The sequence below is a fragment of the Corvus hawaiiensis genome, chromosome 3, assembly GCF_020740725.1.
Source record: "Corvus hawaiiensis isolate bCorHaw1 chromosome 3, bCorHaw1.pri.cur, whole genome shotgun sequence".
Classification (NCBI taxonomy): Eukaryota; Metazoa; Chordata; class Aves; order Passeriformes; family Corvidae; genus Corvus; species Corvus hawaiiensis.
In genome coordinates, this window is record NC_063215.1 from 79,172,313 (window position 1) to 79,195,639 (window position 23,327).

General features: G+C 36.3%; 1 protein-coding gene across 14 annotated transcripts in view; it reads right to left on the reverse strand.

The window, feature by feature from the left end:
* The window catches only part of QKI (QKI, KH domain containing RNA binding), a 157,571-nt gene that overhangs the window by 11,958 nt on the left and 122,286 nt on the right, over positions 1-23,327 (reverse strand). For 6 of the 14 annotated variants that reach the window (XM_048297837.1, XM_048297840.1, XM_048297844.1 and 3 more), the window contains 3 exons: positions 9,730-9,817; positions 7,092-7,388; positions 4,364-4,438 (listed from right to left, as the gene is read on the reverse strand). In XM_048297837.1, the coding sequence (XP_048153794.1) occupies positions 4,364-4,438; positions 7,092-7,388; positions 9,730-9,817 (460 nt within the window). Of the gene's footprint in view, positions 1-211; positions 5,208-5,761; positions 5,768-7,091; positions 7,389-9,729; positions 9,818-23,327 lie in introns of those variants that run through there. The other 8 variants (XM_048297841.1, XM_048297845.1, XM_048297846.1 and 5 more) reach the window with 6 other exon arrangements.

Sequence of the window (23,327 nt, forward strand, 5' to 3'; positions counted from 1 at the left end):
TGGGTAGAAGATTTCTGGAACAACAGTCAGTGCACAGCATCAGTATCTGACTGCTATTAAGCATTAGTACCTCCCCAGGTGCAAGCATTAAAGCAACTATTAATGATGGATGTGATTATTAATAACTGGTTGTTAAAAGAATGGAGTCATCTCAGGAATTCTGGATTTAGAGAAACAATTTGGTTCAACAAACTATGGGCCAAACAAAGGGTTTTTGTTCAATAAATTTTTTATTGCCTTTCATTTATTCTATTTACAAACAACACGGAATTTCTTGGCCTCATGATACAAAGCAATACTAAACTGTAGTCTAGCAACGTAGGCATCATCGTGGAAACCAGGAAAACGCTCAGCCTGCTACTATAGCCAGCATTTTCCCGTTCGAAATACTATTTTACACATATAGGACACTTATAAAATGCACTTGCATGTAAACACTGTAGAAGTCCTGCCATTTTAAAGTCTATACTTAAAAAGCTCTAAGTACATGAAAAAATAGAGAAAATATCTAATTGATACTAATAAGGCATTTTAAAACTACAAACAGCTCTCTTTATTCATTTTCAAAGCTAATACTCTGCAAATACAATAAAATCTGACATTTCATATACATTCCTGCTTTATATTTTTATATTTTAAAAGAAGCCACCTGTAAATACTATTTTCTTTTGCAAAAAAAAGGAAAAAAGAAAAAACCAACAAAACAAAACAAAAAAATAAAACCCAAAACCACAAACAAATTACAGTAAAACACAAAAAAGTTCTCAAGTGGAAAGTTATCATTCCCAATGTTCTTGAGCTATTCCTTCTTTATTCATTCTCTCGCATTCTCCTTCACCAAACTTGGTCCACTTAACAGTAGTATGATTTTTTTTATTTTTTTTTTAAGACTCATTCAACAGCTTAATTAGAGCTAATATATTCTGAGGTTGATAAAAGTTTCTGTACTGTTGCCATTTTGACTAAGGCAGAGGAGATGAAAGTGAGAAAGGTATTCAGTGCAAAGTCAGATTTGTGCCATTACATAAAATGAAGTCCAGTAGGTGTAATATTCACAGATACCATCGATTTAACAATGTTTCTTGTGGATTCATTTACTTTCACATAATAAAAGTGGCCTATCATTTAGGATACAGTTTATAACACTACAAAAAATTACTACTGTAACATAAATGAGACCAAACGCTCCCTGAATTTTTTTTCAGAATCATGCTAAGTGGGATTTGTTTAAATTAAAACAGCTGTTTCAAAAAGAAGAAAAAATAAAAATAAATATTTTATGTGGCACAATCTTACCACTTTACAGGTATACTAGAAACAGACTCTTAAAGCATTTTGATACTCATTACAATTTTGATTAAAAGGTATTAAAATTTATATATAAATTATGTGAAAATTGGTTTGGATAAAAAATTTGAGAAAATTCTCAGCATTAATATTTCTTGTGGAGTTTAAAATCAAAGCAAGCTACCTTTAAAAATAGCAGTACACCTGTGATACATCCTCTGCCAAGTCTCTGGCCTTCTACAGTACACACAGGTTTGTCAACTGTGCAACACCATTTACAGTTTATTACAATTAAATCAGTCAGTCTCTCTGTTATATGAATCAAATTTGATTTTGTATTATTTATAAACTGGGGGTTTATTCTGAGTTAAAACGAGCTATATTTTCAAACCCTTCACCAATTCTACATGCTTAGTTGTAAAACATTTACATATTTGGGGGATTCTTGCTTTAAATGCAGTGCTTATCTCTGGAAAAAAAACCCAAACCCCAACAAAAAACCAAAACTATGCAAAGAATAAGAACTACTTAAAAAGTGAATGCAGTAGTACTACAAAGTCATCTGAGAGTCAATTTAGAATTAAAAAAAAAAAAACAAAAAACAACTTTAGACCCAATGAATGCAAAGATAGATTTAGTGACATTTAACTACGTAAAAAAAAAGTATTTCGGTTTGCTGACATTGCTTTTCATGGCCATAGCTATAGAAGTATCTTGGTGATAGAACAACCATATAGGTGAATATAGCAACTACTGATAGGATTTTAATTCTACAATGTAATTTTAGTATATTAAAAGAAATTTTTATTGCTTAACAAAGTTATCTCCAAAACCTTTTGTGGAACTTTTAGATCTGTGCAGTGATAACCTAGGATTTAAAATTCAAAATACAATGACGTTCAGTTGTAAAATTAACTTTGTGTAAGTCTCTTCATACACATTTGGATTATTTAGACAAGACTTCAAAATAATGTTCTCCTGAAATATCAGCATGGTTTTCCTAAGACAGAGGTATGCATGACTTATTCCACAGGAAAAAGACGTGTATTTATTTCTCTATTTAAGACAGTGGGTTTCCAATATCGCTAGAGATGAATGCTGTTCTATGAGAAAATTGCTGCATTTTAAAAGAAGGTGAAATTATACCAATAATTAATTTAAATTACTTTTAAGTGACCCAGATGAAACATCTAGGCCCTTCAAAAAATACTTAAAATCTATGTTGAGCAAACATTACAATGATAAACTACAAATTGGTATTTTCTCCATGAAAACATCTCTATCCCCACTTTATCAGTGTATTTACTAGTTCTCTCGGGTAAATATCTAATTACACAAAAAGGTAGGCACATCTGTCACATGAAACTACCATTGCAGATCATGAAAGACCATTAGCAAAAAACTGATTTTTGCAACATCAGGTCAAACTTTCAAAGACAACCAAATCCTTACAACCTATTAGTCTTGACTGAGATAGAAAAAAAAAAAATAGCAAAGATTAGAACCTATTTCCTCTTTTTTTTTTTTTTTGTAAACATGGGCTATGACCTTCAACTGATTATGTCCTGTAGCCCCACTGAAGTGTTCTTAAGAAATGAGAACAAGCCAATGGGCTGCAAATAGTGTGCAGTGATATAAAACAATCTCATAGAAAACTGAAGTAGTGTCTTCTATCAGCTTCACACTTTCTGTAAAGCCTAAAATCATATGAAAGATAAAAGTGTAACATAAATATAGCAAATATCCAGGAGGGCCCTTTTTACTGTATTGACCAGAATTTGTATTCTCTCTTGTAGCTAATTTATGCAAGGAAGGTTGTGAGAAGTGAAGTGTAGTCAATGTTAAGAGATGTCAGATCTGTCACTGGAATTTGGCTTTTGAATATTACAGTATCATGGAAACCTGCACAACATTGATCTGGATGAGAGTAGAATAATAATACTTGGCGCATAATGCTTTGCATCCTCAAAGCCCTGTACAGAACAAGAACCCCCACAACACCCCTGTGAGGTAGGGAAGTATTATTATCCTTATTTGACCAATGGGAAACCATACACAGAGAGATTAAATGACTTGCTGAAACCCACAGTGAGTCAGCAGCAGGGATGGGGTAAGAACTCATCCCCCACACTGCTTCCTAGCCAATGTCAATAAACCGAAAATATCAGTTTTCTCAATAAGCTTAAACACTTCATTCAGGGGTCCAAAGGCATGACACTTGATAAACAGGAGAAAAATGAAGATTTACTTTCCATTCAAGGGTTAAAGAGAGATGCCCAAATATTGGATGTCATCTCACCAACAGGTCTTCAAAAGTTGTTTCTCCTTCAGGTTACACATTTTAGCAGCAAAAGGCAAATACCAAGAAATAGATTTTGGAAAAAAAAAAAAAAAACAAACCAACAAAACAAAACCAAAAAACAAACCAACCTCCCTTCCCCTAACCCATACTAATTCAAACTCAAACAACTTTTGAAGTTATCTTCACAGCCCTTACCTTTCTGAATTCAGTTAGGTATCTGAGAACATGCATCCTCCTCATAATATACAGTACAGTGGCTCAAAAGTTTATTGGAAAAAAAGGAATCTAAATCTTCAGATTTCTCCAAACACAGACAGGAGGCATTTATTCCTTTACTTCTTTCTCATTAAGCAACCATCCATTCATTTTATTTTGCAACACCAATCTGATATTTCCACACCAATTAAAAGAACGAACTTGGGGGGGGGGGGGAGGGTGGAAGTGGGGAACATGACCAAATTAATTCTTGCAGCACTGATTTCATAGCGTTTCCTGATGCAGATAGATGTTTCATTCTTAAAACTGAATCAGTTATAGAATTTCTGTTAAATATATCAAAGTATAGGTCTTTAAATTGAGCCGGGAAAGCTAAGTTTAGAAATTTTTTTTTAAACCACAAGCATTCCCAAAGCTTTAAAATATTAACTGTCCAGGTTTTTGAGAAAAATCACGAATGGGTCAAGATAGGGTATTTGGTTAACCAGCTGTGGTGTTGCAAATCTCATGTACACTCAAAGCACTTCTTACAAACAAGAACTGCAGAACTAAACTAACCTCGGTCTGCGGTCACAATCCTTTGGTAAGGATGGACACGCATATCGTGCCTTCGAACTTTAGTAGCCACCGCACCTAGTTAAATTGCAATTACCAAGACAAAGTTAGAAAACATTCACAGAAAACATTAACAGCAGGTTTATCAAAATGGATTTAAATGATCATTAACTACAAAAGTTCATTTTAAGAAAAGCAACAAGTTAAGGCACAGTAGTTTCAAATCTTAATCTTAAAAAGGAGTTTATCTGTGCAGATTAATATTGCATTTATTTTAAACATCCTGGCCTTAACCTGTTTAATCCATTCATTTACAATCCCAAAATTACAGTATTTCATGAAATCTATTAGACCCAAGCACATTTAAGCTTTACTAGTCACATATTCACTGAAGTGCCTTTCTTGCAGCAGGACTATTTTAAATAATGCCATCTTTAATACTGACAATTATTTGCTAACCTTAAGATCACTTCCAGTTCTACCACAAAAAAAAGTTTTAAAGCAATTCTTCAAGCCTACAGATTGTGATTTTAAACTTTAAGTCAATAAGTATGAACTGCAATGAATTAGGTGATTAGTAAAGCAAACACTATATAGAACACTTAGCAGTCAGTATACTACTATACACTCATAAATTACAGCTACTCTGTAATAATAGGACCTAATCCAAATTAATAGCACTATTTTATTTTAAATCTATGTGCAAAAAAGTGCAAGTAAGTCACTGACTGCTAGGCCAAGCTTTTTTCAAGGCTGCTGAAACTAAGCATTTGTTAAAATTCAGATCTGATGAAGGATCAGTTAAGACCGTTCTTGAATTCTTAGCCTTTCGTTGGGAAAGCCATACCTGAAGATAAAAGGAAGGGAATTGAAAGTTAGTCACCAACTAAAAGTTGATCTCAACACCAACATCCCGAAAAATATTGATAGGGATGCATTTCTCTGCCATTTTTAACAGAATTATTTTAAAACATCTTAAAGGTCCACCACAAAAATGGAAAAAATACTATAAATGAGAATGAGCATATAACAAAATAAACTCAACCCCAAATTTAATACAATTAACTCTATACAATTGCTCAGAGAATAGAGCAGATGTATTAAGAGTTACTGATTCTAGGCAGCTTAAGTGGGAGTGTGGGGGTTTTTTTCCCTGCCCCCTTTTCCTTTTTTAAATAACATCTTCTTGATGAGGTCTGTTTTGGGCAATACACCTCACACAGTTAAGCCCAGGAGTATACAGTGGTTTCAGATGCCATTTTAGAAGTAATTTTTATTTTTCCCTCCTATCTCTTTATAGAAAATCCTGTGAGAAATCGAAGTTCCCTGCTTTGTAATAAACTTTGGAATTATGTTTTTATTTACTTGCTATTAACTGAATTCAGGAGAGGGGTTTACCACTAAGAGCTGATAGCTACTTTGATGAACTCTCTAACTGTGACTTGACTTTAGCCCAGGATGCACTCACAGACTGGGGGTAGAGGAGCTAGGGAGAATATTTACATATTTGTGGGAAATTAATAAATGATAATGTTATCATATGCTCACTGAACTTGGCTATCAGTTAACTGACAACAACCATAAACTGACAGATGTAGTGCATACTTTTGTCCTACTAGAATTTTTGGTATTGATTCACTAATCCTGCAAGACAGAAGTCTGAAATACATTTTCTTTTTTACTGTACATGATGTGGAAACATGCACACATACAGATAACTCACCAAGTATTTGTCACATGAAACACTGATTTTTGCAATACTTTCAACAAAATATTGACTTTTAACCTTATTGTCCAGTGTTCATTAGAGATGTTTAGAATTTGTGTAAATCAATAACTGCCGCTGAACAAAGATCAAAGTCCTATAAAATCAACATTATGCAGCACCAAGGTCATACGCAATTCAGAACAAACTGGAGAGAAAAGATTATTTAGATTCTGTAGAGGGTAGGGAAGGAAGAAACTACTGGAACTGCCTGTTCCATATTGGCCAGTTAACTGAATTGTCACGGCTGCTTTATCATTCTTGCCTTCACACACCAAGTCAGTGGTCTGAAATATTAGGCATGATGGGACATTTCAATGCAATGTATATAAAAGAAGCCATCAGTAAAGCTGCTAGTTTTATCGTCCTTTGGTCAGAACTTGGTTTGCTTTATATTCATTCACCGAAATAATTTTCTGCTCACGGTATGATTTAGAGCTTTCTGACACCAAGGAGAGATTTATCAGTTGCGTACTAAATAAAGAAACAAAAACTCCAACTGAACGAAGACTTTTCCACTCCCTCCAGTTTTGCTACTAATACAATATAGCAAAATAACAAGTCCTCTCTTCCAGAAATTGCTGGATGTTAATTTATGTTAAAGAGAATACAAACTAATCTGTTATTCATGGGAGCCCAGATGACATGTAATAGACATCAACTTGTATTTAACTGGTTTTTTCCCCTGCCTATGTATCTACCATCTAATATCATACAAACATGAAGATTTTATTTTCGGTAAATTTATTAATATAAACTAAGCACACACATTCAGGAATGCCAAATACATTTAAAATGTTTAAGAGCTGCACACCATTTGAGCAGCTCTCCTAGGCAGTTTTGATATACCTGAGATAAGTTTGTTGCTTCAGATTTTTTTCTTTGAGCACCATGAACCTCTACCTCGCAAACACAACAGAAGCATAAGCAATGCATTCTCCAGTCATCCACATGCGAAGATCTTACCTAATACACCACTAGGTTCAATAGGGTACTCAAGGATTGATGTAGCTGGTGCCAGCGTGTAGGGGTATTCATATGGTGTGTAAATTAAGCCGGCCTCAGGTCCGGGTGGAACTATTGCAGCGGTGGGATGAGGAGTTCCGTTTGGCATGACAGCGGTTTGTATTTGTCTGATCAAAGGCATTATGGTAGGGCCAGCTGGCGTAGGAGTACGCAGGGCAGCTGGTGGGAGAACAGGCGCAGGCCCAGTGATAATCCTTGGAGCCTGGGCTGTTGCTGCAAGAGAAAAGGCAAGGGCTGCTACAGTAAGCAAAGAAATTCAGAGGAAAGTATGGAGATAGCAGTACAAAACGTGGAAAGAATGGGAAAAAAGGGAAAAAGTAGGAAAGAAGAAAAATAAAAGGAAATCATTAGTACATGCGTTGATCACACAGTGCCAAAGCACACCATTCAAATGCAAACAGCTTTCCATTTTCCAGTGTGATTAAGTATGAACATGCAAAATAAAAAAGGCATTGTAAAACAGTGAGGTAGATTTCTCAAACAGGTTACACAGCACGAAAGCTCCATTTAGACCACATTTCTTCATTTATGCTATCAAGACTGCATGAGACTGAGATGCATGCAGGAAATACAAGGAAAATACTGTCACAATCAAATACAGAGTACAAAATTTAGTGCATCTATAGAGTCCACAGACATTCAGTTATGCAGAGCTGCTGTATGAGTCTAGAGTTTTTATATGTCTTAAAACTGCATTTAAACATATACACAATTCCCATTTCCAGGATCAGTGAAGTTGAAGATAACCTAGAAGCATGAATCGGTCCTGTCCTACTCTAGCATGAATAAAATAGGTTTAAATTTTATTTCCGTATCAAATTTCACCAAATAAGATACTTCCTTTGTATTAGAAGTTCACTACGGCCTTGCTTAAGTTAAAGAAAATACGCAGTTTTTCTGTTTTAGTTTGGTTTTTTGTTTGTTTCTGGTGGTTTTGTTTGTTTTTTGAAGTGATGCTAGCACATTTCATTAAGTGTTATTTGAAGCTCGTTGGCACACCAGATGAACAACTTAAGCCCTAGCACATCTGCTTGGTAACAGTCAATCTTATGGTTATAATTTCTATTATATTATAATCTAGGGTTATAATTTATGTATTTCTATGCACTACTGTTGATCTCCATTGATTTAATTAAGTTACAGGTGTCCTGAAAAGACAAATGTTGCTCAGATTTGAGACTGGTGCATTTTTTAAATTGCTTTTATTTTTTAAACAAAAATGCTCAGATAATTTAAAAAAGGCACTCAAATGTTTTTACTTCCTTTCGTAAACAGAAATAAACCAGTACAGCTTCTACATCTTCGACTTTTCAGTAAAATCAAAACACAAAGAGTGAAACTGTCTTATCAAATAGTGAGTATTAGTGTGGCAACACCTAGTCAAAAATTAAATAAAAAAATTCCATCCTCCCACTTACACTGGTACAACAGACCAATGGGAAAAGACCAGACAAAGAAATTGCTCAAATGAGTAAAAAATTTTCTGTGCAAAAGTTTGCATCAATTTAAGCTATTCTGAAAGCTATTTTACTCATAAATTTGTAATAATTTAGAGACTACCATATATTTAAAACTTACCTAGCTTTAAATATCACAGTGTTCATTAGGGCTGAAAGATTTACCATTACCATTGTAGTGGTAAAAGCCCTTGCTTATGTCTCTTTTCAAATCAGAATAATTACACTGGTGTAAGCACTCTCAAATTGACCTAACTGCATTCCAACCTTTAAACATATTCAACATTGAAACGGGGACTGTGTGGAGAAACAAATTTGCAAGTATCAGTAGGTCCTTAGTGAAAAGCCTGATTTAACTGTGCTTACATTTGACATCTGTATCACAGCTACAGCAAAAACGTACTTTTGAACAGCATCAGCAACTATATTTTCAGGAGGAGAAATTAGATTTTTCAACTGAAGTAAATAATTTGTATCACACAGAATAGGTATATGCTTTCATTAGTAGGTGCGTGTAATTAATTTTCAAGTGTAAACTTGTGCATACATGCGTTTGCAAAAGCATCTTCACACAAATGTAATGGAAGTAATCGTAAAAATGGCTCATTACATCACTGATCCCTGTGAACTCAGCTGTGAAATCAGTTGATGAATTGTTGGTAAAACATAACATTGGGGGTACACATGCAAGCAAGATGAAAGGAAGGAATATAATACAGAAAAACGTATCCTGAACATCTGTAACATTTTAAAATTAAATCTCTAAAAACAAAAATGCAAAGGAGTCAACTGTCCTGTATATGCTTTATGGAAAAAATGACCATAAAATAGAAAAATCCGACTTAAGGGTTGAGGTTTTTTATACCATATATTTGTAAATATTTCAACCCATACATACTGGTAAAAAAACAATGGGGCAAGAAACAAGCTAAAAAAATCCCCAAACTGAAATAACTTCTCCCCCAAAAATCTTTTGCAACAGCTATACAGTTTTGTTGGGTTCTTACTGCCTTCCATTCTCCAGCGTAAATTGCCACTGTACATTTTCCAAAGGTAGCCTTAAGATTCAAAACCTGCAAACACTTCTATGGCATTGACCCTTGAGCTTATGACATGCTTACGTGATTTGATGTTGGCATCTCTGTAGGTGCCATTCAGAATTGCAAGCTCCATCAGCTGCATCTTTTTAAGACTGTCTTCTCCTTCTGCCTGCGTAGGAAAAAATGGGAAGAAAGTCAGGATTATGAACTCACTAGTGCACAAGATGTAAGTGACCTAGAATAAAACTGTTCAAGTTTTAACCAAGCAAAATACCTGCTTTCCATTAGTCACAAAAGCAGCAAGCTTTGTCAACTTTTCCATAAAATTAAGTGGAAGTTGCCTGTTGACTACCATTAAGACTTGTTGACAAATATCTTAAAAGAGTTTTGAAAAAGGTTCATAACATAAATTATAAAAATTAAGGATGAAATGTAAGTTATGTTTGCTAGAAATCATTTAAGGAATTTTTTTCTCAAATACATTTTCATGTACTCCTAAAGGTATCTTTTAAAAAATTGTATTATTGGGCCAGAGGAAGAACAGAAATCACAAATTTTAAGCACAGCAATTTATTCTAATTTGCTCCACTGTAGTCAATACTGACTACTGGGGGGTGGAGCAAACAAAAAAATAAACAACAATCTCTAGTAGCTTTCCAGACAGGATATTGACAACTGCCCTGAGGCTGAATTCCTAATTCTGGCACATGTAGATGTACTCTGATGAGGATCTAACTACTATTTACACAGCATACACTACTCTTGGTTTTGCTTCAATAAAAACTACTTCCCTGAAGTTACCTACTCCATTGGTATTGTGCAGGATGCGTAAATATTAAGAAATGCTCACTTTTTCAGTTAATAATGAAAACATTTCTAACCATATAATTTCATTTTTAAGACCAGAGATCTTCTGATCTGTCTTTCCAGAAATACTACCATTTGTTTAGTCTACAGTCTATCGAGCAGAAAACGTGATTATGACATAGGAAACCCAAGAGGGATGGTCAACATCTACTTTAATGTTAGGTTACCACCTTGCCTCTTGTATGGCATGCCACTGCTGAAATTCCTAAGTCAGATGCATAAAAGAGCAGCTTTCCTGTGAGCTGCATTGCATTCTTCCTTTGCTAAACTGGATTTCTTGCATTTTTACTTATCTACTCGCACAATATTTTCTGGATATTTGGAACAGCATTTTCCATAACAGCTTGTTATACATACTTTACTCCCAAACTATGGATTAGTGATTTACTAAACTCCAAGACAAAAATAGTTTTCAAATTTTATCTAAGCAAATACAGTACTTATTGTGAGGTATGCTCAAGGGCCATAACCCCTTGCAAAGGTAACTTTTAGCAGCTGATTTTTAGCAACAGCTCAAAATCAACATGGTAAGATGGGTCAACACTGAATTCCTTTCAAATGTCAGAAATTGAAAGTCCTAACTGTAATACTGAGGACTTGCATAAACACCAAGATTACCACACAGTAAACATTCCAAATATACTGAAAGTTAAACATTTTCTTTATATGTTAAATACTGTATGACAGGGCAAGCTGACATTAATACTAAAAAAGTAAATACACATTCAATTACCATCTTAACTAGAAATTAATTGTACTGTTTAGTACTGAACCATCCAGAAATGTCAGACACCATAGTCCCATATACCCTTTGGAATACAAAATATGCCGATTCTAGCAATCTTAACGTGACACAGAACAGATTTACAATTTAGATGCAAAATAATTTTATCTTCTTTTTTTAAGAAACAGTTTTTCCGTTGCATCTTTGCTGGTAAATTACCTAGGAAATCACGACACATTAAAACCAACTCCAAATCTACTTCCCTATCCAGAGTTCATAAATTCTTGTCATTCTGGGTATACCTTATCAAAGTTATTTTAGCAATACAGAGTTTTTTAATATAGTGGTTAGTCTTTTCCCCTTCCCCCGTAAGTTATACTTTGTTATTTGCTTTTTGTTTGCATTCATGTATTTATTTATTTGAAAGTGTGTAACAAGAAAACCTCCTCACAATGTCAGCTGCATCTCCCATATAGTTCCATTAATGTTACTAAAATTGCACACTTCCTCCAAATAAGACCTTCAGGTGATTGATCTATGCCATTAAAGACTCTCAGTAAATGCTGAATATTACATTCCACTTGCTGGGATAATTTTAGTAACCCTAATCCCAGATTTTGTACCACAATAAGTATTTCCCAATATAACTATTTGTAGGGTAATAATTTTAAGACAGAAAATACTTTTACCCTTTTGACATGGTCAAAAGAAGGAGATATAGGTCTAAGTAATCATTCTTACTTTAACATTTTCCTATAGGTCACTACTGCTTTCTATTAGGAAAGATGTTGCACAATTATTTAGGTTTTACAAAGTAAATTTATTAAAATAACAGTGGACTTAATCAAACAAAGCAGATCAAGTCCTTTGATTTTTGAGATTTACTTCTCTAGACTACTCAACAGTTGATAAATTTTTCTTCTTTTAAACAGATTCCGAAACACAGCTTAAGATTTTCCCTTAAAAACTGTACCAGTAAAAAAATCAAAGATGCAAGATGTGGATTTGCATTACCAGACATCAACACTGTCTTTTGACTTCTGGTACTTTGATTTTTAAAGCATTTATTAGATAGAAAAAAACCCCCAACCCGAACAAAAACCCAACCCCACCACTTTAAAAACACGTGTAATGCTGGCCACAAGGTCATCGTTCCGACTCCTCCCAGAAGATGGCACTGTTTGTTGCACAATGCCATCTCTGCGGGACATGGGTGCTCAGCACTGCTTGCACCACCCTACCAGGGCTGCTCAAAATCCTGCCAGCCCCTCGCACCCTGAACTTGGAACAGTCATTTGCCACCTCTGCTCAAGGTGAAATCACAGAGGCGGCCAGGACCACTTGGGACACGCTGTCATGTCCTTCATTCTCTGGTACCAAGTTCTCCACTTGAACATCCTTCACCAATTGCCAACCCCTCAAATTTCCAAGAGCTGCGACAGAGCAAAGGGCACATGTTTTTCCCCGCCCTATCCTCTCGCTTCTTTGCTGACAGATGATCAAATGAGGCACATGAGATCTATCTTAGCTCCAGGCATTCCTGCAGGCACTCTCTGTTTAAAGCAAAGAGAGGTTGCATCAGGGATACAAAGGCAATCCCTAAAGGGACAGTACATTACCTGTACAATAACTGCAACAAAGCTCAGTCATTTGTACCAAAAGGAAGCTACTTTGAGCAAACATCAATAAGGTCACTTAAAACCAGATTTGCATTACTAAGTTGAAGCTCAAGTGATTGACTCAAACCTCTCATCCTCTTAAATCTCCAGTGCTTTCCTTGTATTGTATCATGTACAATATAACATGCAGATTTAAAAAAAAAAAAAAAAAGCCTTAAATGGTATCTTGAAACATAATTCTTTAAATGTAAGCAACTACTTGCAAATGCTCACTGCATACAAATAGGGAAGAGATGGAAGCAGTAAATCCTAACAAAGCCAACTGCACACAGACACTGCTGGGTGCTGTTCTGTGAACACACAGCCTGTAACTCCTCACAGTAGCTCAACTCTACTTCGGCTAGCAATAAATAGACCTAAAGGAGACCAAATGCCAGTGAGAACTACCATTTTAAGTAACTTGCCTTCTAATCTTTATCAGTGTAGGATTAATAGTTGCAAGGCTCAAAACACTAGTAACAGCAAGTTCTACCTACATGAAGTCTCTGGGAAACACTTCCTAAAAAAACACAATTTCAAACTAAGTAGACAGTGCTGACCATACAAATGCCCAGTTAAAACCACAACTGTCTCCCCTACTTTAGACAATACTGACAGTTTCACAAAAAAAAAAAGAAAAAAGAGGAATGCAGTTTATTATATAACTGCTATTAGTAAGAACTTGTTTCATGTCATGAAATGGGGAGCTCAGATAAAACACTCAAACGAATTCTTTTCATTATCAATGCCCAAGCTATACTTCAACCTCAGATACTCCAAAACCTTCAGAAAATCCCTTATTTTTAGGCACTAAAATGCCTCTGATTCTCATGTGCATACAGTGTACCCTGAAGAGTATCATACAGTTTAGCTTCTTATTTATACACAAAACATACATACACTAGATAAATTTGTTATCCAGGTGGAAGAGAGACAGGCATGCAGACTCCAAAGGTAAATGCCTTCATTGTGCAATGTCAATGAAGGACTTCAGCAGATGACAACAGTTTAGAGAGATGAAAGGTGGACTGATAGATTCTGTGTACAGTCAACTCTGAGACAAATTACAGTGGAGAAGGAAAGAAAGATACTATTTAAAAGAAGGATCAAGTAGCAGTGTTTAGGATAGAGCAGAGATCCATAAGCTAGCATCCAGTGGAGACGGTCAGTGGCCACACTGCCCTGCCATACTGCTGCCAGACCCAAAAGGAACATCACTGCAGCTCAGGTAATTCAGAAACCAAACAACCCACTCACTTGTGCCATAGCTGGGATACCTTGTTCTGACAGAGCTTCTTGAGCCTTACAGTCTCATGTACGTAGGTCTCAAAATGTTCTCTGATTCTCATTATTACCAGGGCTGGAAGCGAAGGCTTTCAACGTATCTCTACAAACATAGGTCCATTCCCCATATAATGCTCAATTTTCTTTTAAAGTAACTGCTTTGGAAAATATAATAGACACAATTTTTTTACACATTCATAACAAATATATCCTCATATTCAGGTGATGTTAGTGACTTTCACTGACAGTCTAGCTTCCAAATGTCATGCATTTTGGATGACATCTTTGCAATCCTGTCACATCCCTGTACTTCAGCTGAATTCTCATGAACTGAAGTGAGCCCAGCCCTAGGAAAGGCTGCAGACAGTTTTATTATCCTGCACAAAATGCAGCGAAGTCTGGCTTTGGGGACCAGTCCTTCATAAGCTGTTCCAGGGCTGTCCTCTCAGGCTCAGAGCACGAGCAGCAAGTGGGTAGAGAAAATGGTGACGAAGCAAGACAATGGATAAATCAGCCAGGAATAACAAAGGCCAAAAACCAGTCTCCATCTTCCCCTGCTGGCTGCAGCAGGCCTGTCCCACCAGGTTCATGGGAAGAATGACCAAGGGCCTCAGCAATGTCACAGCACCAAAGAGCACTCGCCTTCCAAGCACCTCAGCAACCTCCCCTGCAGAGCTGCCACCCTGCCTGCTCCACACCACTCCTTGTTAAACAGAAGCTTTTCCTTTCCTGCCACCCTCGGGGGGAACTCCTCCAGCTACCTAACATTTTGTCCAAGTCCATACACCCTTCTACACATTTGCTTCAAGTAGAGAATTCTTCTAATGAACAAGAATAAATACTTAAAACTGTTCCTCAAATAGAAAAGTAATTTGTAATTGCCACATAAAATAAACGTAACTTTTCTACTACCTGGAAATACACACATTAATATGAAGACCTTAATTATTCTTTAGACTGCCTATCTGCATAGTATAAGCCATCTACTATTTACTAATTTAATATGAATTTTGGTAAAACACAGTATCACCACTGAAATATTTTACTGTCATTGATCTGATCCTACTTATCCAGGAGGCAGTGGTGCTCCTCAAGGGTCTGTCACCCTGCCTTCCCCAAGTCCCCAGCTGCTCTATATAGCCAAACAGCTGCAGCTTGGAGGCTTGCACTGTGACACTGGCTGGACTCTAGGGCTCTAGAATGCTTTTATCTCCCTGACAAAGAAAAATCTTCCACTGCAATTCACTTGTAGATCAGTAAGTATTCCTAACATACCATGCGCCAGTCAAACAGTCTTAACACATGAATGTCTCCATTCAGGGACAAAAACCTTCCATTCATAATTTATAAACAAAAAAACCTTACAGACATTATACTACCAATTCCTAGACGTACACGTATTAAACAAAAAAACAGATCTGAGCCATCAATATATTGTAAAACATACTACAAAGGCTAAAACACATCGGAATTTTGACGCTAAAGCATAAATGCTTAAAATCCATGTTTGGAAGGTCTTTTTTTTCCACATCTAAGTTGTTGAAAGTGATGTATCTATAGCAACAAAATCCTAGACAAGAAGACAGGTAACTAGATGTAAAAGACAAAGAAAAGATCTTTTTTACTGTGAATGGGAGTACCTCAACTATTAATCAGTTACCTACTGCAAGAGATTACATTTTATTTTTGTAAAGGCTTTTAGTTCTGGTAAATTACTCTATTAGTCAGTATTAAAGAAAACATCTCATCCTCCCTTTCCCTCAAAAAAATCTGGCAGAGACCTTCAAGTTTCCCATGCCCAGAATGTAAATATTGATAGTTAGAAGTTGCTAGTAAACATACGTAAAAGACTTTCCCATCCTTGATTATGCACTTCTGAGGGTGATGGAGCAGAAATCCTACAAAATAGGTTTGTTTGTTCTGAGGAGAATTGGTCAAAGGGGTCTTTTCTGTCAGAGTTTGGCAGCTATTCTTATATTAGAGGAAACTTTCCCAAATACTTCTGAGACAAAGACTTCCAGACCAGCCATGTTTCTCAGAGTCCTGTATGCCATCAACAATACTACGGCACTGAACAGGTGGCAAACTATAGCTCGGTTATTTCTCTATTTCCTTTTCAACACTGACACACACTGCTATGGCTATGAGGACAGGCAAAGATAAATTAGCATCATTATTTCTTCTGGGCAACAGTCTGCTTATCTTCTTCAAAGCAATCTCTCAGTTCAAATGATATGCAAAGAAGACTTATGCTGCTTCACTTGACAAATTCATTGGTCATAATGTTAAAGATACACTAGGGGGAAAAGGCATCCTATCTTTTTACACTTCCCATCACCTTGTCCGACATATCCCTGTTTAATCATGATACTTGGCTTACCAGTAATACTTCTGAGAGTCCTTATGCCCTCCCTCCCTCACTTTGCATTTCTGCACGAAGGAAATACAGATAAGGTACAGAAAACCAGCACGAAGCCTGTTTTCTAAGCCAGACTGAAATAACACACCAGTGGAACTTAGAAGTTTGCTTCACCATATATCCTCCCTAGGTATTAGTAGTTAACACACTGGGATGGGGGGAATTTTGCTTGACCTTAACAGGTCAGCACTTCTTTACAACAGATGTGATGAGCTCATATTTAAATCACAAGGTTTTAGGCTTTGAAGGAAAAAAAAAAGGTTCCCCGGATAAGGTAAATTAGACCCTCAACAATACTTACTTTAAGAACTTGCTTTTTGCTTTGCCTTTTTTTTTTTTTAATTATCATTCCTATTTTCCTTGCACCTCTGTTTTAATGCTGTTAATAAAATCTGTGATAAGAATCTCTATACACCACACTGGAGAGCTTGAGCAATTCGAAATCTCCATAACAAGAATACATCTTTCATGATACACATACACACATTAAGCCCCAAAAAATTCAAAAAGAAAGAAAAACCCCATTGTTACAGTACATTCTAAAATGTTTTTAAAGGACAGAATAATACTGAGATATGTTCAGATTTATTTGCAAGCACAGACATCTGCTGATATTTGTATTAAGATTCAAATGAAATATCTATCAATCTAAAGCCATCTATGCAGTCTAAGGCATTAGACCTATTTTTAGCAACGTGCAAGCCCAGCTTAAAAACTTTCAGAGCTGAACACTTTACTTGTGGTATTTCTAGCTTTAGAATGCTAGACATTCAAAATGCTTCCTCACTGGTTAGTTTAATTCTGAAAACAGCAGTTAAACTATAAGCATGCTGAATGAGACAGTACCAGGCAAGCCTCTTGTACTAATTTCCCACATATGGCTCTACCAGCAACATCTTGAGTTCCACGAGCATCCTAGGAATCTAAACAGAGCAGAATGCAAACACGACCTATATTATGCAGGTCTTTATTCCAGCGGTAGCCTTTGGAACAGACTGAACAGTGCCAAAACACTCCGACAGTGTTGACACATTCCACTTTTATCAGGACAAATTCATTAACCCATCATGAGTTTTAAGTAAATTATGAAAACAATTTAACCAATATATGCTACAGAACGACCTATGATCAAGGTGGTTGTTCTAACAGGTACAAATCAGAGGCAATTGTTAGAAATATAACAATGGAATGATTAATTAAAATATTTACAATTAAGTGTGGCCTGACCTGTAACATTTATTTTCCCTCTGTCATCCTAGGAGGTTTCTATTCAAAGTTTGAGTTTATACACTCCAAATAGCTGTAAATTGCCCTGAACCTCAAAGACGCCTAACTCAAATACTGGAGTGGGTCGAGACATGGGGGGGCAAGATGGGACTGGAGACATGGAGGAACCCTATTTAAGGGTTTCAAAACTAGTATTTTGTTGTGAACTCTAGAGATCCCAATGCTACATAGTTTTCTTTCCAGCTGTGCTAATGGTTTAGTACATAAACAAAGCCTTTCATTTTCAAAATGGCACTGAAATATGACTGCGTGTTTTCATATGGAAAACATGTTCAGTATGTTTTGAATCTGTTCCCATCCAGAAACACTAAAAAAAAAAAAAAAAAAAAAAAAAAAAAAAAAAAGGAGAGGCAAGAAAAATGACATTTCATATCAAATTTAGTAACCAAGAAAGAATATGACAAGTCTCTCTCTTTAGAGCAACAGAAGACAACTAACTGCTGGTGACAAGGAGCACAAAGACTGTTGCTGTGAATTAGTACACATCTTTCAAGTGTATCTTCTCTCATGTGTTTCATTAAGGACAGGACTGAGGGCTGCACACTACCACATGGGAATTCAAGCTGCAGTAGTAACTTCTAAGACATTTTTATCTTCAGCATGGGATGTCCTGAAAATGTAATACTGACTAACAAAATTAACTAATTTATTACAATATGGAGTAAACCCATGAATGTTCAGGCTTTTCCAGTTACAAAATGTTAGTATTCCAGGAGCAGTGGTCTTCTAATAGCTTCTTCAACTGTCACACTTACTGCTCTACTCACATTTTCAACAGAGATCATGACAGCTAAATGTGATAGAAAAAATTGTTTCTGCATTTCACCTACATTCCCTTTGTAAAATATTTGCTTAAATTTTTTTTTTTTTCAAAGTGACTGTTTTCTGCACACACACCACCTCTAAGGTCGAGGTATGTCATGACTGTTACATGCAGAACTTTATATAAAGCCATCATCTAGAGAAACAGTATTGTCTTAAACTTAAGATAGACAAAAATTCAACCAATTTAAGTTGTACATTTCTAATACAACTAAGGAAACAGAAAATTGGAAGTTTAAAAGGAGATATGCACTCACTTTATACTTGCAGTAATTTTCAACAGCTGCTAACAGGTGAATGAATACTAAAAGCTCACAATTACCCCAACTGCTTACATGTATATGAGCAGCCCACATGTGTCTCATGCACTTTACTGGTACTCTAATACTAATGTTTAAACACTGTTTAAAAACCGAAATTAGCTCTTCCATAAACACCACAGATGCCTCTCCAGTTCTTGAATTCTCAGAGCTGATGAAGTCCAGGAGAAGGGTGTGATAGTATTCCAACTGGCCAGTCTCCTCTTGTATGGCTGCTAAAACCCACTTTCACACAGCTTAAAAATACAGAGAAGTGAAAAAACTAATTGTGTGCATTCTCCTTAGGGGCCAAATATGTCAATCACAGGACCTTCCGTTGGAAGGCTCGGGCTGCTCGAGGCAGCGTGTTGCTAGGGAAAGGGCTTTCTCTGCTATTTACTGAGCTTTCTTTTCAGCTTTTAGAGACCGGTCAACCCTTATTTTCCACAGACAGGAGCGAGAACCGGCGCTGCCTGGCAGGGGCTGGCACAAAGGGCCTTTGAGGAGTGCCTCTTCCCCAGGGAGCCACGCCACTGCTGGGCACACCTGACCACTCACCACATCTCCTCCTCCTTCAGGCACAGCCCCAACCTGCGGCTACCGCCATGGATGGATGGCGAGTCCCTGCCCCAAGGAGGAAAGGCAGAGGGGAGCCATTCTGGCTGGTGAAGGCTGCCTGAGGAGCCTGAGCCGCACACAGCAGCCACAGGTGTGTGAGCTGTGAGGTGTCCATCACTTAGGAGCAGCAGGCAGCAAAGCACAGGTTTGATCACAAACTGACAAAAGGCAGCTTTTTGACCCCAGCCAGCCCTGAACGTTTATTCGTGCTGTCACTTAGGAGCAGAGGGAAGGCATTGAAGTTCCTCCTATCAGTTTGTATCATTATTTTGTTTCTATGTAACATAAATTTAGCATTAAAAATACTTTTTAAAGCCTTTTAAGATACTCTCAATTAGCCGAAATATTTTTGATATCCACAAATATTACATAAAAATATACATGCAAGAGATTTTAATTTTTTAATCAATTCCTTTAATCTTAGCAACTTTAGTTACAAAAGATTAGTGGATTCTTAGTAAATCATGAAAATCATGCAGCATGATTTGGTGATTGTATCTTGATCATGATTCAGTGATGGTATTTTGACTTTTTTTAATGCAGTCACAATTTTCCAGTATAATCATCCAGAATAATTCAAACATACACAAGTCTTATTTTAATTATCACAGTTCTTGGGGAAAAAAACCCCATGGAACCTGAAGCTGGAATAAGCGTCAAAGAAAATTAAACCAACTTCATATTTGAAGATATTCACCTTTTGGGCTTTGGGATATAATCACATACCTTAAGATCAGTATTTATCATCCAGATTTTAACAAATAAGAACCACCTAATTTTCATAATGTAGTAATATGAATTCAGTTTCTTACAATATTCCACTTTGTATATGAGATTTTATTCTGCTACATTTTAAGACCAAATTACAAATACTTATTACTGAAAATAGGGGACACCAGCAGTAACAAAAATTTAGTTTTGAAAGTATGACTAGTGTTTTAAAAAATACCCCTTACATTTTGAAAAAAGATACCAAGTTGCAATAAAAATACCTTGCCGTTATCCACCAATTTCTGAAAGAAATTTGTATTTCAGCAAGCTATGTTTATAGAGAACTTTCCTAAAACTTGTTAAATTAAAAAAAAAAACAAACCAAGCAAACAAAAAGCCCCCAAGAACAACTAAAAAAAACCCCAATACCAACACCCTCCCCCCGCCCCACTTCCCTCCCCCACTAAATAAAACAACAGTTTTTATAAAATGTGTTTTCTGGAATCTGCAGAAAAACCTACAGACTTTTTTCCCACTTCCCAAGATTATGCAGATGCCATGCATAAATAACAAGTCTGCCAGTTTTGTTTTTGGGCCATGTTTCAGAACTCTACCTTTCCCAAGCAAGCATAGGCTGTGACAGCTCACATAGGGAAATGAGACCATGGTATAACAAACATCTTCTGTCCAGAAGGTACTGGGATTATGAGGGACCTGACTAGAGACTCGCCAAAATAAAGGACTAGCTAACCCATTTGGAAAATCCCTAAAGAAATTACTGAGCAGGACTTTTTCATCTCTTTTTTTCCTAAAATCCTACATTACCAGAATCAACTAATTATAATTTATTTTCTATATAATAATTGAGCCTACATGATAAGACAATTAAGTTCTTTAAGTATAATCTTCTGCCCTAGAATGAGAGAAGTATGTATCAGGCCTATCTTAAATAATTAATTTCACCATTCTTCCCCGCTGCTCTACACACTAATTTAAAAATCTGCCTCCTCAGCAGACACAGACACTAAAGTAACCATTTAACAGGATTCACAGTATAAATTTCACTGCAAGTTAAAGGCTATACTGGGCCAGAAATAATCAAGACTTCTGTGCTTCTCTTTGTTGCTGATCATCACATGTTTTATAGTGTTGCATCTGAACAGCTTGCTACAGACTCTGGACCAGATATTACACAGATAAACTTCATTTAATGGTTTTCCTTTTTCATTTTCTAAGCAGCTGGGTACCTGAACAGTGGCTGAAACAAACTGCAGCCACTGAGCCATCCTAGATCAATGCTGTCATGTCATGCTCAGGAAACCATTCTTGACAGGATACTCCTGCAGTATTTCTACACAGCATCTCCCCTGTAGCTTCTAACGAACCTTAAATGCCAGATGCATATTGTAGGACCTTTGCAGAGAACAAGCAATGTCGGTATTAAAAATATTAATCCACCCTAATAACACCAAATTGTTCCAGTGGTAACTTAATTTCTTCCCACACACTTCCTACCAGTACCTTGCTCTTCACTCTCACTCTGTATTGTATTGATACGAGATTTCCACCTGCTTTCAGAATGATCCTTGAGTCCTGTTGAACAAGTAACACTTTACCATTTCTAGATTTCTGACTCAATTCTTCATATCCTTCTGTCTAAATCTGTTTGAATATTGTTCAGACACTCTGGTTCTCTAAACATTTACTGCTCTAATCCAATTTTTAGAAGAAACAAATTTAGACTCAGATGTTAGAAATATAGTTAGAATTAAACTTTCAGAGACTGCCAAATTGTACTTTTGTATTTCAGCAGACAAGGTGCACAACCATAAGCAAAAGCAGCTTAAAATACGTTTTCTACTACAAGATAAATCACCTTAGTGATTCTTAATCTCCTGAGCCTCAGAATCTCATGAATATTTCAAAATAATACCTAAATTCACACAGTCGCTAATTTTATGGACTATATTCTTATACATAGCACTTTGCAGTAAAAACCTCCCTTAATGTGTGTAAAAAATAATACATAGGAAAAAAAATCCCAAACCAAACTCATAAAAAGTCTATTTTAAGCTTTCAGTTACAAGACATGGCTGAAAAATTAAGAAGTGAACCTAAAAAGTGATGCAAATTTTTGGACACTGAGAGTAACTGAAGAATATTCATTTACTGAGCATTAATGGGAAGAGACAAATGAAGTTCTTTTCCTTAGGCCAAGGGAAATAAGGACAACAGTGGTACAAAAGGTGTGAAAAGCAAGGCATATAATTCTGAAGCGATTCAAATAAATGGATAAATTAATGGAATTTTCTTTCAAGAATGTGTAAAAATAAGTTGCTGTGCATCAGTGCATGACTGAGTTCAAGAAGCTAAGACTCTGCAAAACAGAGGATGGAATGGGAATCAATCAGATGGAAAACTTAGGGAGAATAATTTCAGAGGAAACAAGTTCAGACAAGTCTGCCTAGCAAATACAACAGTCAATTTCAGAACGTAAAAAATTAAAATGCTATTCTTAAGATTTTTTTCCCAGGCTACAAATTAGTTCAGGATGACTAGGCTGAGGTTTTACATTGCTGTCGAAGGAGTCAAGAATTATTTTTCAAGATGTAAAAAGCCTCTCAACTGGCACTCCTGTGGCACTTTAAGCCAATTTAGCTAGTGGCGGTCACAGTCCTACTCTCTCATCACTGTTGTTTTCCTGCACCCATCACTGAACCCCGGACTGAACCATGCCAACCTGCTCATCTGGCAACATCTCTTTTTTTTTAAACCTGTGTATTTTTCTGCCAGGTTACAAAACGGGAAGAGCTCAGACTGCAGACTCACCAGTAAGGGAGGAGAGACTGATGGGAGCTGACACCTCAGCGTGTCAATTGACTCAGTTCCATGTGGAATCAGGAGTCTTAGTTTTGCTAATTCTGAAGACCAGCAGTTTTCTAACTGAAAACCACCACCTGACAACTAAATGAATTTCTCTTCATATTAAA